We start from the raw sequence: 20,116 nt of genomic DNA, 5'->3' as shown, positions 1-20,116 counted from the left end.
CCGCACCGAGTCAATTATTTAAACAATCATGATTTAGGGGGTTTGACTGAAGCCCCCCCCCCAAAAAAAATAGGCATTATCATTATTATTGACTGACGACCTGGTTGCACAGATGATGGCTTCGCGTTACTTCGCGTTCTATACTCAGAATAGAGCACAGCTCGGCGGGATACCAGTCACGGTACAACAGCCATTTTTCCCGTGTCATCGTTTCTAAATAGACAGTCGTGAGAAATTCAGGTGATATATCGTCTGAGCATGCGTAGTACATTCGAATGACGTGCGTTTTGTAGAAGTGTTTTGAAGGGGAGAGTTCTGGCACTTCACTCGAAACATATGTATACCATTCAAATGTATTCTTGATATATGTTTTATATTACACAGACAGTTATTGAATTGCAGTTGACGTAATTTAAGACGATTCCCTATCTCTGCTGTTTATATTCTAAACCGGACACCCCTACATTGTCACGTAGTATTCATGTAGTATCGCCCGTTTCCTTGGTCATACATTCAGGTGTTCGTAAATTATAATATAGTACATGCATAGTATACGAGGTTTTGGAATAACACCGTGGGTGCCGGGCTATTCGCCATGCAATCCGCCACGTGTGTTGATGAAGACAGGCAAATAAAGGCGATATTCACAGACGGGTTACAGAGTAAATACCCCTATATTTGGTTACTCGATAATTGCCGGTGTACCCAGTGTTATGTGCATTCAGCAAATCAAAGGCTGGTACCGTTCAGCCAGCTGGATTTCCGAGCGGTTCCCGAATCGGTGACGCTGACACCTGATGGAAGCCATCTAAGTATTAAATGGTCTAAAGGACATATCGGCGACTACAGCGTTGACTGGCTACGTACACACCAGTTTGATTCGTCAAAGCCAGACGAGGTGGCTGAACCTCAACTGCATATATGGGGTTCTGAGATGGTCAATACTATACCCACGTACGATTTTGAAGGTATCCTGAATAACGAGGCTGAATTATACAAGTGGCTAGATTCGTTGAATGCATCAGGTCTTGCATTGATTAAGAATGTACCTCAGGAAACAGGACAAATAAAACGTGTTGCAAAACGAGTCTCTTTCCTCAAACCTACAAATTATGGGTAAGCCCGACATTTAGATTTTTTCACAATATATTTGACAATATCGTCCATAAGAATTTCACAATAGCACTATCAGGTGTACGTGCATTTTAGTTCGAGGTATTTGTTCATGCTATTTTTGTTCAATATTCAAAAATCCACAGGTTCTAGAATAACCCAATGAAATAGGAGCAGGTAGTGGTGCGGTGTTTTGTTTTATAGCTGTCCATAGATCCATTTTGTGCATTCCTATGCCAGCGTAGCGTACTTTTCTCATAATTTTTGTAAATGAAATAGAATACCACATTTGTACTATTAAATACGCGAAATGCATTACAACAGTGTAACTTAAAAAGAAAAAGTTAAAGCGCGGTGGTCGTCGCGCAGCGCGTGTTCAAATTTCATGTAAATAAACAATGTATTTTACACGCGTTGTATACGTCGCTATGAGTCCCATATCGAACAGGACGCGGCACGACGGCTGCCGCCCTTTAAATAGTACTGACCTGGTTTGGATTTGAGAAGAGCAGTGGGTAGATATTGAATGGAATGATAATGAAATTTATTTCTCAAACATTACCCAAACTAAAAATGGTAGAATTTGCCATATAATATTTGTACAACATTAAACAGACAGACTCAGAAGGACAGACCGACAGACCGACAGACAAACAGCCTTGTGAGAGTCGGCGATAGTTTACTCCAGGAACGTCGTGGTTACTGTTGAATGAAAAGTGGACGCGTAAGACTGAACTGAATGGTGGACAAACATAAATAATAGTATCCTATATTTTCTAGAGTATGCTTCTCAGTCAAAAGTAAAATGAATCCTAGTAATACAGCCTATACTGCTGCCGGACTTAGTCTGCACACGGATCTGTCAAACTATAATCACGCACCCGGGGTGAGTATGCTTACAGCATACTGCATACACGTGATCCATTTCAGTTGTTGAAGGGCGGCATTCGTCGCGCTGCGCAAGTGCGACCTTTGTGTTGATAAACATTGATTTTCCCACAATCCAATGCGTTCTTCTAAGATAAATCACAAGTATGAAGTTTGACCTGGAAGCGACTTACACTAATTATAGCCGGTGACTCCTTCAATACCTTCCAATCACCTAAAAAATACCTAATTAAAGCTTGGTAACGTCCCAGTTTGTACTCGTTGTTTATACGAGACCCATATATCTCACGCATGCGTGGCGCGACGACTACCGCCTTTTAATATATGGAAAAGCATGATTGTGTTAGGTAGCATTTTATATTAGTGTAATGTTTAATGACATGTTATGGTGTCTATTCACCATATCGTGATGCCCATTCACCATATCGTGATGCCCATTCACCATATCTTGATGTATATCCGCTATATTTTGATTTTCATTCACTGTATTGTGATGTCCTCTCATTGTGTTGTGCTGCACATACACTGTACTGTAATGTTCATTCACTGAGTGTTATGCCCATTCACTTTATTATGATGTCTAATCACGATATTGTGTTGCTCGTTCGCTGCATTGTGATGTCTATTTACTGTATTATGATGTCCAATTAGCATATCATGATGGCCACCCACTGTACTATGATGCCCATTCACTGTATTATGATGTCTATCTACCATATTGTGATGCCCATTAGCTGCTTTGTGATATCTATTCACCATATCGTGATGTATATCCGTTGTATAATAATACATGTATAACAATATGTTTTGCATAGGTACAAATGTTACACTGTATTCAGCAATATGATGGTGAAGGTGGAGACAGTGAGTTCACTGATGGTTTCAAAGCAGCCATTCAACTGAAAAAAGAAAATCCCAAAGCATTCGAGATACTGACAACTACCTGGTTGAATTTCTCCGATATCGGGATAGATTATTATTCGTATCACTTTAATAGACAATCTCCAACTATTTGGTACGTATTAACTCATCACCTGTATATATGGTTCACCACTGACTGATATATCTGGCACACCACTGACTGATATATCTGGTACACCACTGACCGGTATATCTGGCACACCACTGACCGGTATATCTGGTACAACATAACGAACTTATAAGCGATATATTACACTCGATCTTCGGCTACCAGGACATACACTGTAATGGAGCACGTTTTTAGAAAAAACAACAACTTTAACATCCACTTCTACTCAAAAGTAAGGAAATCGCAAATATGCGCATGCGTATTGGGTACATTAAATCTCACGCGTCCGTCACGTGTTTCAATACAACAAGATCCATGCCATATCACTATAAATTACCCAGAATTCACTATGATCTTACCAATGGAAATCGTTTTTCCCCAAACGTTTTACTTGCTTAACATTTTGAACCCTATTAAATTCATAAGAAGTCGGTTGTGTTTTCAAAACTACGTTTTTTTGCTGGTCAGAATATCAAATTCTGGCGAAGGACAAATTGGTTGAGAGTGAAGAGAAAATGATTACTGAATATTGTAACCGAATTGGGAAAATGTAAATACATTTTTTTTGTCAGACATTTGCGAATAAAATATTCACAAAATAACAATTTTCTTCAGCCCGCCCAAGATTTCAAATAAATAACACATAACATAACAAGTTGATTGATCAAGCATTATTCGTTATGTTTTATTTTTCGATTTGCTCTCAATAGCTTGGGACGTAAGGGTAACATAGAAGAAATCGCATATAGCCGAACTTCTCTGTCTAGCATGATGTATATTCCGGTGGAGCAGGTTGAGTCAGTGTATGAAGCATTAAAGGCATTCAGTGATATCATGTACAATAAGGAGAATATCATCAAATTTAAAATGGAATCAGGTAATTACAAGTCAAAACTTTGAAGTGTTTCACATTCGCATGTCATACTTCTGAACTTTTCAATCCTAGTTTTATGTAGACTAGTAATATATTTTTTTTAAATTAAGTACAATAGCCTCATGGTTAACATGTCTTTTACTTAAAGGGTGGTAGTCGTCGTGCCGCGTCCTGTTCGATATGGGACTCGTAGCGATGTATACAACGCGTGTAAAATACATTGTTTATTTACATGAAATTCGAACACGCGCTGCGCGACGACCACCGCGCTTTAATATTCACATTATTTGACAGCTGGTATCCAAAGTGAATTTTCATTATTTTCCCAAATTCGTCACGGACAACCCAATATGCCTTTTGCTTGATTCCTAAAAGTCACACATCTTGGTACATTCTGTGACGTTTTTGCTCATTGGAATATCAATAGTTTCCAATATAACATATCAATTGTGATCAATTCTGAACATTAATGACAAGTGGGGGTATAATTGTGAAATTCACATTCAAAGCGAATTTGTACCACTGAAAGTACGGTGCCATGATGTGTAACCAGTTGGGGACATGTAGAGTTATATGTATAATACAAGACATACAATTCACTAGGAAACAATTACCGTAAACCTGAACGGACATACAAATGAATAGGTATAAAAACCTCCCATATATGAATCGCGCACTTCATTCAAACACAATCAAAGTTCATGGCCGTAGCCTGTAGTATGTTATCGTCACAAAAATCCCTGAACTATGACAAAGTACGACTTATACTCTGGTGTTTTCAATTTTCTGCTCAGCGTTCATGTAAATGAGAACTGCCTTTTGTCAACTATCTAAAAAATGTTCGCTATGTAAACATTCGTGTTTTCGAGAGCCCCCTTCTCTTTATACATACGCGCAGTCTCGACGACAGCGTCGCCTCAGAAAACAATTGTAATAATCATACTTATTGTTTGTATTATGTTATATTTATTCAGGAGACATGGTAGCATTTAACAATATCCGAGTTCTCCATGGTAGGTCAGCATTCAAGGTCGAGCAGCGGAGCAGTCGCCATCTTGAAGGTGGTTACATTGATTGGGATGAAATCCATTCGAGAATGAGAGTCCTGAAAGCAAACTTACAGATATAGACTGGTAGTTGGGGGACATGAATATATTATAGCGTCATTACAGTTCATAGCGATGTTAAGACAAACTAACGCCAGAATTTGAAGTCAAAACAGTGTCATACAACTACTATTCAAGTTCAGTAATTGACCCTGTGCGTACTTAGCCGAATGGCTACTACTCTTATAAAAAAAAAAGTCTCCTCTCCTCGAGATCGTCGTTGCTAGATACAAACCAGCACGCTAGTTCACCATTTCAACATGTAAGTTTGACAATTATGGCTATGACATCACGTGATATTAATTATGTTAAGAAAAGTGTCTATGATTGGTTTAATGATAAGAAGATAATGTGACTTGTTAGTGCAATTTTAGAGGGCGTGGTTTATGTCAGCGAATTGTGTATGCTTTCACTGTGAAATAAATAAAAGTGAGTGTTAGTTGGGCATGGGCTTCGGTCATCGTTCTGCCCGTAGTCTGTATTAGACTGGTCGTGTTGTGTTGTGTGTAGTTATTGATGTGAACGAGCTTTAGATCCGATAAATAAAGTATCCGTGACTTACCTGAGTGATTTTAATTTAATATGCACAGTACCCACAAAACACACATACGGTACAACGTCCATCGGTGAATTATGATATTAAACTATCACATGATCCGAGTTCCGCGTTTAGTAGAGGAACATTTTCAAAAGTTACATAATGATGCATTTACTTGCCTGATCTTGATTCAATGTGTGAGACAGCCTGGTTTCACATCCAAATTCAACGGATATAGTCACTAAATTCCAAGTTCATTCCTCTTTAATGGGGATAATAAGACGTGGGCTGTGATCAGTGTGGAATAGAATATGATTTGTATTATACTATGAATTCGAGACTCACAGTTCAACCAAATATTACAATACATATCAGAAGTATCTTCTTTAACGAGCAATTTACTTTTAACAGTTCATAGGCGTGCACTGTTACGTCATATAATTATTCTAACAGTCAGCATTTACTGGGAAAGTGCACTTTCTTAGTTCCAGACAGTACCAGTTTACTAGTTTCTTTGTTCTCAACAATACCTATTTTCTAGGAGCGTACTTTTTTTTTTCAGAGCTAGGTTACTCTCGTATAATTTAAGTCGAGGTGACAACGTTCCCTTAACTATTAAAAATGGTACATATTTTAGGCAGCAGCTCCCTTAATTCAAACAAACGATTTTCAGATTGATGAGCTGTGTGAATGCATGGTCACACTCTCTACTGATTGACCCACGCAGATGGTTTGTGGTTGAAAACAAACATGTACTTTATTTGGATTTTTGAAGCGAATAAGAGTTCTTCCGTCAACGTTGAACGCGTGGGATTTAGTTAGAATGACGATACAAATGAAGTAATTCGTAAAATATATTCAACCATCACGTAACATTTATGACAAAGTTCTGAATAGGTTCTACTTTGTTTATATAAATGCATACCCATCATAAGATACTCCATGCGCAACGTTTGACTTGGCAACATTACACATGACCGCATCTTCCGTTTAATATATGTGAACAATGTTAGACAAAACTGGGTAACAATGAAATGCACCATGGGGCCAATAATTAAAACACTAGTTTTGTAATGTAGAATGCAGCCTATTCATGAGTAAATCGGATTTACACTACAGAGTTCGAACACTTCAATCACGTGGTGTAATATACTTCGAAGTAAACGAACTAAGATGAGTGTAATGAACAAGATTTTTTGTATGTATGAAACAATTCAATTATTACACACTTTTCACACTCCCCTTCGTAATAGCTGATCCGAGAATTTGATATTTTAGCCGATCATAACCATAACGTCGCTATTAATTGGCCTACTTTGAAATGAATACGTTAATTGTACTCGTCTTGAATTAACTAAGCATCCTTATTTAATCTTCGGCAGCTCCATGTACATTCGACATATTTTCAAGTACTCACTTCATTTAGTACGAATAACTGTAAAATTAGTACAAATATACACAGAATACATACAATATATAATCACAACAAACCCTGACCCTGACTTTATTCCATCAAACAATGGCACTATTGCAAAATACTATTCTGACATTATAGTGTATTCGTATATACACCTAATATCAGGTATTAATAATCGAAAAGATTTTATTAAGTCAAAATACATTAATAACACTCAGAAAGGTGAATAATAATTATAGTAAACATAAATGCAAGTAAATGTATTACTGTAAAACATTTTTAAAGGAAACATCAATCCAAACAACATAATGACCCCTAAAGAAAAAGCTCCACAAATGTAGGAGAATGCAATTTACAGTTTATTTATATCACTTTTCATTCTCTAGATATTCAACTTTATATCAGTATTATGTAGTCAGTCATTTTGATTCTCAAGCAAAAGATTACGGGTACTGTATGACATCATAGAATCTGTTGTCAGAAATTGAGAAAATTATTTCATCTATAACATGAGAAATACTGACGCGAATCAGTAAAAATAGAATATTACAAATACACATAAAGCGAAGATACAGCTAAAACGTTAAAAAAATAAAATTGATATTTTAGTCGTGAAATATAGAATGACATTGTTGTCCTCTTTTTGTGGTCAACGTGTAATATATCACCTATATAACCTATTCACATTGGTTAGTTGTATGCAATATAAGGAAATTTGAGAATTTGGTAGAAAAACATAAAAATAAATATTTTCAGTTCTGTTTCCATGACAACTATTTTATAAACATAGATGGCACCAGTACATGTATGCTACAAATTTCTAAACTTTCAGCCAATTTGAAGTTCAACTTTTGAAGTTATAGATGAAATCATTATGCATGATAATCTTGGTGACAAATCTAGCATCCATAGCTGCAGGTGTGAATGAATTGGGATGCTACAAAATGAATGAGACATAACACGAATTACAATATAATATAAACACGTTTCTAACAATATTTATAATAATTTATTGTTGGAATGTGAATTTAATTCCTGGTCTGTGGTATGTGAGGAAATATGCAACTGTAAAAAATATGGAAATTTCAGACGTACAGTGATTGTATTAGTGATATAGTCTTATGATACTTACGGTATTTAAACTATTTGTTATTCATAAACACTGGATAATGTAGAAATAGTATACCCATCATTATAAATTGTTGAACATAAGTCGTATACTGAAATTTAAAAGTCCAGGAATACAAAACAAATAATTGGCAAGAATCGAAAAAACAGTCCACAAGAACAAAACATTTACATGAATGTAATGCTATATTAATTTAGCTATAGTGCTGCACATTGGTGTGAACAATATAACTGTGACATAAAACAAATAACGAAAGTGAAACTGTTGATTTCGATCAGCGACATATTATGATTATGTTATATCACATTAACGACCCTGTAATGGTAGCTACAGTCACTGCAATTATACTTTCAAATATAAGACTTTACCAATCTCTCAATAAGCACTGTGTTTTTTTTTGTTTTTTTTGCAAATGCATGAGTACCATCGTTTGTTTTGTTTAGATAACACCACAGCGGTAGTTGAAGAAGGCTTTTTCAAGTGAACTCACATGGCCAATTCAGACATGTTCAAATTGACATCAAATCAGGTGTTACCGATATACAATATACAACTGTAGATTTCCATGGCAATACGGCATCATGCAGATTTAGAGTAAATATAGAAGTTACAGACAGCGAAAGTAAGAAATTTGTCGTAGTTATTAGTATCACTGGTCATCATGTGTCCATTTGTATGTCATCGGTACGGATAGCAGGTTGAACTGATGTGTCTATCAGGGGTAAAATCTTTTCCCTCGGGGTTCTCCACACGTGTCAGGGGGAAATTCGTCTCGTCTCTCTATCGCGTCCCCTGGAGGTACGGGATCGGGAAAGTCACTTATACTTTACAGTCAAATAAGACACACACAACGAAATACGTTTCAACTCTCGTCTTAGTCGATCTTTTGGAGCACTCTATAAGACACAGCGCCCTGGGGAAAAGTCCCCAAGACTCTCACAAGGCTGAACCAAGACTCGCCCAAGACTGGACTGCCTCAAGGCTCGCCCCTGGACTGGACTCTCGACTGCCCAGGACTGCCCTCTCTCTCTCTACTGCGTCTGTTGTGGAGTATTCTTCAAGACCAACTCAAACTCTCTTTATTCATTTTCAAAACTCTAACCAATTACAAAACAGTAAAAAGACTCTAGGCCGTAACCTTCAATCATAAAGCCAATCACACTAAGTACGGAATACCGTCATATCTTTTGATTAATCGTTCACTACATTAATAACTATGGATACCAACTATCAGAATGAGTAGTCTAAAAAGCGGCGGTTATCTGGTAATTAGTTCCAAATCACTGAGCCAAGTTCCGTCCAAAACTTCAAATAGACCTAAACGATGACGGACATAACACAGCAATTCGCTCGTAATCAACTAATTAAGTCGGTCAACAGATACGCAAAAACAAATTCATGACATGTCCATTACTGTGTAGTAGATACGAAGAAGACATTGAATATACCGAGGTTTGAATGAACAGGGAAATATTTAATAACCATTAAATTTTAAGATTTAATTTAATAAATTAAATAAATTTAATTTCTGTAAGCTTAATAAATTAACCAGAAAGCAATATAGGCATCCTTCAAAAGTGTTTTACGCTTCAACAAGCCTAATAAACATAACCTTACCACGCCAATTCATTGGAACGGCTGTAACAAGTAACAAAAAAATCACTATGAGGGCGCGCTATCTATAAATAATGTTGGTGACCCCAATTTGCACAAGCAACGCAATCCTCGTAGCAACAGGTTGCGACAGTGATGTTCCGATATTGCAGGTTGTAGTGGTCGCAAGCGTAACATTTTTACACAAAGAAACGTACGTCATTCACTACCATGGCTTTGGACATGTTTGAAATCCAATTAACTGTTAATCGTAGCTTAAATACCATCACCATAGCAACCACTGTAATTAAAATACGTCTCATGTCAACACAGGTGGGTTACATTTACTAGTATACTGAAATAATTCGGATGTTTTCAACAAGTAATATCGGCATGGCATCGCTTCACCGAGTAGTATTTAAGCTGTATAGTATTTTCAACTTCAAAGTTGTCATGACAGAGCTGGCGATGTACGAGTCTGAATCGTTCGACCGTATCACACCATTGTGGAAATTTAATTGACTTCATATTAATAAGCTCAAGGATCGTTGTGGTTATATAATATTCGAATACAAATCGGCATATTTGCTCACTGTCTAGCGATTATGCACCTCCTCTCCCTGGGCATGTCTCTCCACTCAGCATATCCATACACCCACTTCTGAACATGTATGAATGAAATGTACAATAACTGTCCCTTTCATCACTGTATGTGGGTTCAAAACGAGAACGTTTCTGTCAGTGTAACTGCAAATAACGCCATCGACGTCTGTATGATTCACAGTCAACGCCTCGTAGCGTGTTTGTTTGCATACCATAATAGTAAAATGACGTGCAAACAAACGTTTAATATACGGGTACATGTACTGGGTAGCGCCGTGTCAACCAAAAGTATTGTACATTTACGTCCGTAATGGTGTTGGTGGTGACTGCTGTATCAAATATCGGGATAAGAAAAGTAACAATCTAGGGTGAGTCAAATCACGGCTACTCAGAAAGAAATTCAAATCAGCTGTGGTGCAGTTCATAGCACGCAATTATAGATTTAGGCGTATTTGTAGAGAGGGGCATCCGAATTTCGACTTGAAAAACATGCATGACCTTAAAAGCGCGACGAAAATGTTATTCACGCCAAGATGATGGGGCGTACTCCCGATACGTGTGTTATTCAGGTATATGCTATGGTATCAAACAAATATCTATTCTCTACTCCAGCTTGTTTTCAGAACGGTATAAACATGCATGCGGTTTGTCTCGATTTGTGCATATCTATGCCAATTTTACTTTGCAATGTATGGCATTATGGGGCGTACACGGCGCCAAGACCTTCGTGGTATGACGTAATGCGCTCTACAAATAGAAGTGAATTAATAACAATATTAAAATTACAATGTTGTATAGACAATCGACAAGCTGTGGTCTGAAAACGATCGCAGTCCCTTTATCGTGATAGAGGGACTGTGAAACGATTCATTTTGTTTTTACATCACGAAAAAATATATTAGTACTTGTTAAGCCAGGTGGTTCGCACTCTCAATTTTCAAACTCCGATGTCTCCGTACGTGAAGTGTTGTACAACTAAAAAAAAACGTTTTCTATTGCACGAGCGATGGCAATAAAAGCCGCCATATCGAAGCTCTGTCCTACTATCCCGAAATATATCAATAAATAAAGTAGCCGAGAAAGTGCGGGTGTGTATAAAAAGTGAGGTCACCTTTAAAACATGATAATAGTATCGCGTCGACAACTTTTATTTACTACGTACGACCACTGTTGTCTGATTCGTCTTCCATGGAATAAGCGCGATAGTTTGTTCTCACCAGGTATGTAACACTAAAACGATCTCGGTACGTATGCTGAACATGAACGTCACTAAATTCCCAGGCATCTTGTGTTCAATTTGTAATACATGTACCTCGATTGGGACATAGTTGATTGACAGGCAGATAATATCGGAGTTCAATCATATGTATTACATGTACATGTATATATTTTTTTTTCGGAAAGGAGCGATACAACTAATAAAATAGTACATTGTATTACATGTATTGGCTCGTACGTGACAAGTGTTTTAGCAATTAAAAAAAAAAATGTTTAGTTTTCCGCGCACTTAATCAGGTTATTCTTTCCGGCTGTGGATGTTATTTAATGGATTTTCGCTATGTACAACTCGTGAAAATTAATAAGGAACGCGCCATATTTGTCGTACCGCGTGGTGTTCGATATGTGTTTAATGCGACGTATACTAACGCTTGTAAATGCCTCGTTTTTTCACACGCTGCGCAACGACTGTGCCACCGCATTAAAACATTTTTTTTTCTTTTTTTTTAAAATAAAATTTGTAATTAATACGACATGATTCTCCTGTTCCTAGACTGATCGCGATTGCCCTGTTGACCCAATAGTCTGTAGCAGCTGCTTTGTCGACAAAGAGTGGATTCTAAAGGGTTTATACAATGGGCGTGGCACTGACGGAGTGAATGTACAATGTACTAGGTTTGGCAATGATAACAATTGTCACAGCCGTCGTCTACTTCATACCCGGGCGGGGGGGGGGGTTCAATGCGTACAACAAATCGGTACTTATGTTCACGTGAAACTACTCACGTAGTGTGTAAGGGGTAGTTATTTAACATTTAAAGGGCGGTAGTCGTCCTGCCGCGCATGTGAGACATTTCTGTTGATAAACATAGGTTTTCCCACAATCCAATGCGCTTTTCTAATGAAATCAAATATACGACTTTTGCCCTGGTGGCCACTTGAACTAATTGCCGCTGGCAACATCTTCGATACCATCCAATCACTCCAAAAACACTTAATCAAAGCTTGGTGACTTCTCAGTTTGTATTCGTTGGTGTGCGCAACAGTCAAAATCGCCTTCTTTGTTTATATGAGACCCATATCTCACGCATGCGTGGCGCGGCGACCACCGCCCTTTAATAAAACTTACTTATAAATTTCAATCCCCATTTTCAAGGTTGGGTACCCAAATTTTAGAATGTCCCGCGGGTTTCATGGCAGAACCAATACTGCACAATCCCTCAGCACTGGAGGACTGTGTTTTAGCAAGCTGGGAAATTATCATAAGCGGAAAAATGACACGCGGCACAGTCGTTGCGTCGCACCGTGTCACAAGTAAAGTCGCGCTCTGCGCCACCTCTGTAGCGCGGTTCCAGTGATACGCTATGATCGGTGACATACGCTACTGGGGGGTAAATAACAATTTTCCGGTAAATTGATGAATACGGATAAATGTAAATACGATAGCATTTGATGTCGCCAAGTGTAATGACCAACTTGTCAAACTTTGAAGTAGCTCTGGGACAACTTCAGGTTGAATCTGCAATATACCATCTTTTTCATTAAGTTGTAAAGAGATGTCCGTGAATTACTTGCTAAAAACAGTATAATTTTATTTTCAATGATAAAACTGGAACCGTGAAATGCATCAAAAGAGAATGAATGAAGGTTTATATTGCCACTACGAGTAACAGGTCGATAATCGAATTTATGAGAAGTCGTGAGTTCATGAATATATCAGGTGAATAATTAACTAGGGAGACGTGAGGAATTGGGCTTCGTTAAATAAGAAAAAAAAATCATTCAAGGTTTTGAAAGTCCAACAATAGTTAAAGAACAGTATTTGGATGAATGTTGTTTTCATGCACCCATCCTAATATATCTGAGTTGTCAATTCAGTGAGAACTAAGGATATGCGCGTATCCTTCAATGTGAGTGAGAGCGGGGTGGTTTGTCTACAAGGACAATGCGTCCTTCGTGAACGCCGGTCTTGTTGACCCGGTTATTATTATTTTTTTCATTTCAAAGACGAACGTTTCGTTCGCGTCTCGTACGTCAGAAGATTTTATTTACAAAATTGTACTATTTTAAATTTTAGCGAGTTTCTACGGTACCTCAGAGTTTAAGCATACTTGGACAGTTTGTATTTTGTAACAGTAACATTTGTCTCTCTCGCGTAACAGTGCACCATTTTTGATAATTAAAAAAAAAAACACTCAAATTGTTCGCAGCCTGAACTTTGCATGGGGGCAAGATCACCAACCTTGCACCGAAGGCGCGACCTTACTCGGGGATCCGGGGAATGCTCTCCCTTAAACATTTTCCCTGCATTTTTAGGGGCAAATTTTGCTGACACAAAGAGTTTCAACTTGATTTTGGAGGGGCGGACCGGAACGTCTGGGCGAAACGTTCGCGTCCATACCGAAACGTCCATCCTAGTATTTCTTGAAACGAGACTGGTAATCTATACACATTGTGTAATATGAACTTGCCATGCAAGTTTTGAGACAATGAGAATATGAAGCAAAAACACAGCAGCAGTGTGGACGTTGTCTTACATACCAGAAAAGCACTCTGTACGTATTTTTCTATTGCTGTGAAATGTTATTATAGTGGGTCCTTTGTCCCAGGGTACGTTACGGAGGCCGCAGACGATAACCATATCCCTTTGTCTATATTCGCAGCACATCAGATAGATGAAAACAACGTGGAAGTCAGGACAAAGCTGTCGCGCCGCGCCGTACAAACACACAGATTTTTTTACACGGGTGCGCCATGTTCGCTCATCGAACGAAGAACTCAACTGCTACTAAACTGGTGTCGCTTATGGTTGTCTGTGTGTGTTTAGTATGGCTGAAATACCGAATTACGAACGAAAAAACGGACCGGCAGCGATACAGCGAGGTACAGTTTAACATACAAACAGAAAGGTCAGTACATGATGCACCGAGAACAAAACAATGGGACTCCGTACTGAGGAGAAACTTTGATTAAATTTCGATTCAAAAGTGGATACAAGTATAGGTCCGGGGTGAATTTGCTAAGAATAACCATGTATATATTGGGGGAGGGGGGGGGGTAAGAATAACAACTGTAATGTGTATACTCGACCACCGTCCCGGTGTCGAGGGACGGTGACTCGACCCATGTGTGGTTTTACGAAGCAGCTTCTACAAATTACTAGCTTCTACAAATTACATACTACTAATATACCCATGGTTTACCTCAGCTTAATCAAATATATATATGTTATATAGTTAGTCACACTAGCCACAAACATAGTGCCTCTATAGGCTATAGAGGGACTGTGCACAGTACAAGCAAATGTACTGTCAACGCAGACAAGCGTGTGTTTTTCGTTCCATGTGTTTTTCGTTACCCGATTTGCTTTTGTACTCTAGCTGTGGAATCATAGCCCTATGTTGCCGACCGCATTATTTACGTGACTGACTCTGGCCGGCCCATAGGGCTATGGGGCCTTGTGCGACTGAATACCGGTTAAAATCCACATGCCAAATTTGGTCGTCGCGAAAATCACATTTTAAGACCTTCGAAAGTACTCACTATGTTTATTTACTTCCAAACAATGACCAGAACCTATTTGCGCTGTGAAATGATGACGGTGGTCATAAAAATTGACTTTATTTACCGTACACCGAGTCGCAGAAAAATAACAAGACGAAAGACGCCATTTTGTATTCCAGAGTTTATAGCAAATTACGCGAGACCTATAATTTTGTACCACGTGACCGAAATCAGTAGATAAATTGCGTTTATGCAACTAGTTTCTATTATTAAACAAAAATCATACAATTATAAATACTGTATGTGATTGCTTTCTTGGAACAATTAGAATAACGGGAAGAGTGAATTTTATTCTTCCACCACTGTATCACATGACCGCCAAACGAGATTACATTTATTCTGTGCTAGGGAGTGTGGGATGTCAATGGCTGCCGTTTTCTCGTAATTTGCTTGGTTTCCGCGGTAATTGTAAAATATCACAAATTATTGCTTATTTATAAACACAAATTGCAAACAAAAGTTTGTATGTTATTCATCCAGCAATCAATTCACAATAAAGGTACGTCACACCATAGTAATCGAAAGCAAAAGCGATTTAATTTACGTATGCCAGATTTCTGTTTTTAAACTGTGATAGATCCCGTAGCTCTATGTTCGACGTACAACTACAAAATTAAAAAAAAGACGTCCAAATGAAATTGTTAGGGCGAAATTCGATTGTAGGTCGCACCAAAGAGCTACGGAACCGCAGCTATTTGTACTCGTGATAATAGCTTAGCTCGTGAGGGGAAACAAAGAAAGGGTCGTACTGATTCACACCGTTGTAGGCCACTCGTCCATTACATCATGCTATTGTTAAAATAACGACGATGGGTGGCCACATTAGCTAGATTATGACTGTTTTCGTCCAATACATTTCCGTAATAAATACCCAATCACTCGATATAGTTATTCATTAAAGTAAGTCTTCGCCCAAGGCCCCGTCGTTGAATTCAACCGAGCGATTCGGTGTACTGGTCATACATTTCTGATGTGATCTTTGACCAATACTATTTATCACCGAACATCATGAATGCGTAACATCCCCAGGGAAGAAAGAGTGAATGAAAAGGTCCATCGCAAATGTGACGTCAGACATCATGTACAACTGTATATGGCAACAGTTTAGTGGTAGCGCATCTGAACATTTCAACCATGGTGCCTTTTTAAAAAAACATTCTCGATCAAATGCATACCAGAATAAATTTCTAAATTAAATGTTACACTAAATAACAATCGATTATTCATTTCGCCAACTTTCTGGATGACCAACGAGGCATTTACCGGGGTGCATTTGTTTAGTTTGCCAATCGACCACGACCGACCCGGACCTAATCGTACACTTGTTTCTAGACTGGCACAGTCTTGACGATTTATTTCTTTTAAAGTTTAAATTAAATGAAAATATCGCAAAATGGAGGCATTAACGCGAAATCCCTGTAATCGCGAAATGAAACATTAGATTGTGGTGGTTTCGCGTTCACCCCAAATTTTGCAAAACTATTTTTTTCAAGTTTTTTTTTATATAATTATAATTTAACTAAAAGGTCAGTCTAACTTGTTTCTAAAACCAACAATTAGTATTGTAATTCAATGATGAATATTAATATAAAAGGCAATTGAAACAGTTTTCAATGGTGATAATCTTAGGACTGAAATAAACGTAAGTTTTTGACAAAAATTAAGCAATATTGTGTACCGTGACACTCTCGTGGATGGGAACTAAGGAAGACTCGTATGATCTCAGTAGCTCGGCAAAAGCGTCTTTATGAATGGCGATGATACGCGGACACGGAAATACATGCAGTTTGGTACGTCAAACAAAAAAGGACAGTCATCTACAAAGAAGGTTTCATCAGTAGGTAGTACTTAGTCATGCTCGACTAAAAATTCCAGTTTATAGCGCGTCCTTATAGTGCTTTAATTCAAACCTTACCAGAGATGAATCTCTAAAAGCACAGTCGTGATTGAACAAGGTGGAAAAATTCTCTTCTGCAATATATTTTTGTCAGTCTATTTGGTCACTATGCGCCGGAGAAGAAGTTGAAATTGATTTTTATTTTATTTTGACCGGCACATTCTACCACGAATTGCGAATTATATATCTACCTATTAATTATGACCCTTGACCCTAAAGGGACTATGTCTATAGATTTGTTCATTTCTCTAAATCAAGATATCATACGACGCCTTTTATGCGATTTATTGTAATTTTTGTTTTATTTTATTTACAATTGTATTTCGGTTAAAGTGGAAGGGTAGTCACCTGCGCACGCACGGGAATTGAGTCCCAAGCAATGATAACACATGCTAAGAACGCAAAGGCTCATGGGTGGAAGCTTGTTTGTAAACAATGACACGCTATGACCACCTGACGCATGCGTAAGCGACAACTCCCCTGCTTTAAGGGCCGATTGTCTACATGCCATTCTGTAAATAAAGATCAACGATGAAACAAATGAAATCCCGTATTTCCATATAAACTTCACATAAACGTCACAATGAACAAATAGAGCAACATGTCATCCTACGATCTTCCAAACCCGGTAAAAAAAGAAAATTGTACAAGCGTCGAAACCGATGAGTATTTTATGTTTTTGGTTTGGATTGGTGGTGACTACAAATATTCTTTGCTGTAGATTCGTCTATTTTATGCTATTTTCTTGTGCTGATAGTATTTATACTATTTTTTTAGACATCTCTTCGCTGCCAGACTTCCTGCAAGATGGAATGATGAAACAGAAGTGACACGTGACCAGAATAAACCAATGAACAACAACATAGATAAACAAAACCAGCAGAACATACCAACAGAAAGAAAACCACTGCCAAAGTATAGCCAACACTCTAAAGTTTCTGGAAACACAGAAAAGACCATCGACAAGTCAAACTCTGAAAGCCTGGAACGAGGTTACGAGAAATTAAAGAAAATTGCCACATATTCCGACCAAGGGTACGGTAAACTTCAGAAACCAAATCATACACAGACACACAACCCTGCTCCCAATATGTTCTTCACTGAGAAGATAGAGAAACATTTCCCTTGGATCGTCCGTTCGCACTATTTACCAAACTTTTTCACAAAACGTGAAATTTCTGCTCGTAGTCCAAGTACGTCGTATCAAAATGCAACCATGGTTTTCGTACACAACCAGAAATCAGGCGGAAGTACTCTGAAGGTATGCATGGAAAATATTGGCGCGGAGCAACATTACCCCGGAATGTCTGTAGTGTGCGACATGAACGCAGGTGACTACTATACAGGCATGGCGAATAGCGGGAAACGTCCATTGCAGAAGTTCTTCGCGGGGGGCCATACTTTTAAAATATGTGACTTTGCGGAAAACCCTTGCACCTACGTCACCGTGTTACGTCATCCACTTGACCGCATCATATCGTCATACGAGTACTGTAAAAAGCGTAATGAACTTCACTGCCAAATTATTGACGCCAACAATGTGACGCTGAACCAATGGGCGATATTCCAGGGAAGTTTTTTCTTTCGACAATTGCTTTATAATTTCGAAGTTTGTACACAGAAATACGACGACATTATTGACAAGCTGCGCATGCGCAAAGGGATGTCCCTAACACCTAATAAAATACCATGTTGGTATAGAAACGAATTGGTTCTGGAAGCCATGTTAAGTAAAATAGATAAACTGAATATTTTGCAATACGTTTTAGATAATTTGGAAAACTGGTTTGCCGTCATCGGCATCAATGAGGAATACAACACTTTTCTGCAGCTATTGGAGGATGCGTTTCGTCTGCCATTTTCCCGTTGCCAGGGAAACATCGTCAATTACCATCAGTATTTGGCGGAGACGCGTGGTATTAAGAGAAACGACGTAATTGCATCCTTTCGACAACAACTTCGTGATGACCCAGCAGTAACAGAAGCACTGTTTTACGATTTGAAAATTTACGAGAAAGCGAAGGACATTTTTAACAGACAAAGCCACATCTTCAAAGCGAGGCAAGGAACCCCCGGACCCATTAATGATACTCTCCATTTTTAAAGACAAAAAACAAACAAACTATTTTTCTATGTGTTTGTAATACATTAGACAGAAATTAGCAATGGAAATCATCTGTTTGTAACCATTTTCGAGCAAGGCTTCGGTCGAACGTATTCTTTTTTTTCAATTGAAAAGTTTAACTTTGACCCAGACTGCGCATGACGCAATGTATGACGGTCTTTGTCATATTATAGGGCCCGTGGTCCGACAAATATTGAATATTATATTTTTGTGATAATCTATGAAATGCAGATACATTTTAATTATAGAATTATGTTTTAATAATTCATTTTGCAATAATATTTATATTCTCACATTCTGTGAATGTGCACATTTCAATTCTCCTTCGGTAAAGAGGGTGCAATAATAATAAAATAATAATAATATAAATTTTATTTATATTAAAAACATTTAATACCCAAATACGTGTTTATTATTAGTTTCCCAACACACTAAGTGCAGTCACTCAAAGAACGGTGGTCGCGTCGTATGCGACATGAGTCCTATGCAACGTAAATACATTGTTTTCACACAAAATTCCGTGGGTTTGCGTTAGAACACACACACAGCTATCTCGGACTATTATGATTATTCGTGCTATCATAAGTACCCCCAGATTCGCATGCTAGGGAGTTTGTGTACGTGTACATTCATCAGTACAAAAGACAAAATTAGATATATGGTGATCAGTCACTGTCACTTCTAAGATGTCAGACTTTTGTTAAGTTACTGTGTCGATCGGCGCTCAAATTACATCAATTAGAGCGGAGGTCGTCGCGCAGCGCGTGTTCGAATTTCATGTAACCAAACAACGTATTTTACACGCGTTGTGTACATCGTTATGGGTCCCATATCGAACAGGACGCGGCATGTCGACTACCGCCCTTTAAAGCGCGGAGGTCGTCGCGCAGCGCGTGTTCGAATTTCATGTAAATGACAATGTATTTTACACGCGTTGTATACGTCGCTACGAGTCCCACATCGAATAGGGCGCAGCACGGCCACCCTTTAATCAAACTCTAATTTAGATAAATATGAGAAA

The 20,116-nt window shown here is 38.2% G+C and overlaps 2 protein-coding genes across 3 annotated transcripts; both read left to right on the top strand.

Annotated features, from left to right (window-relative positions):
- The first annotated feature begins 595 nt into the window (after window positions 1-595).
- LOC100369969 (gamma-butyrobetaine dioxygenase-like) lies at window positions 596-5,572 on the top strand. The gene is made up of 5 exons (XM_002736925.2): window positions 596-1,116; window positions 1,894-1,999; window positions 2,817-3,016; window positions 3,742-3,908; window positions 4,880-5,572. The coding sequence occupies exons 1-5, from the start codon at window positions 596-598 to the stop codon at window positions 5,032-5,034; spliced, it is 1,149 nt and encodes a 382-aa protein (XP_002736971.1). The 3' UTR covers window positions 5,035-5,572.
- A 5,000-nt stretch (window positions 5,573-10,572) lies between these two features.
- LOC100369823 (uncharacterized) lies at window positions 10,573-19,364 on the top strand. 2 transcript variants are annotated; one of them, XM_002736924.4, is made up of 3 exons: window positions 10,573-10,659; window positions 14,173-14,418; window positions 17,748-19,364. In XM_002736924.4, the coding sequence occupies exons 2-3, from the start codon at window positions 14,264-14,266 to the stop codon at window positions 19,072-19,074; spliced, it is 1,482 nt and encodes a 493-aa protein (XP_002736970.2). In that variant the 5' UTR covers window positions 10,573-10,659; window positions 14,173-14,263; the 3' UTR covers window positions 19,075-19,364. The 2 variants fall into 2 exon arrangements, with proteins under 2 accessions (XP_002736970.2, XP_085351787.1); XM_085495661.1 differs by lacking the exon at window positions 10,573-10,659 and having other exon boundaries at window positions 14,317-14,392.
- Window positions 19,365-20,116: the final 752 nt, after the last annotated feature.

Source organism: Saccoglossus kowalevskii, chromosome 22 (assembly GCF_978046115.1).
Source record: "Saccoglossus kowalevskii chromosome 22, keSacKowa6.1, whole genome shotgun sequence".
NCBI classification, from domain to species: domain Eukaryota; kingdom Metazoa; phylum Hemichordata; class Enteropneusta; family Harrimaniidae; genus Saccoglossus; species Saccoglossus kowalevskii.
This window is presented reverse-complemented; position numbering and strand designations above follow the sequence as displayed.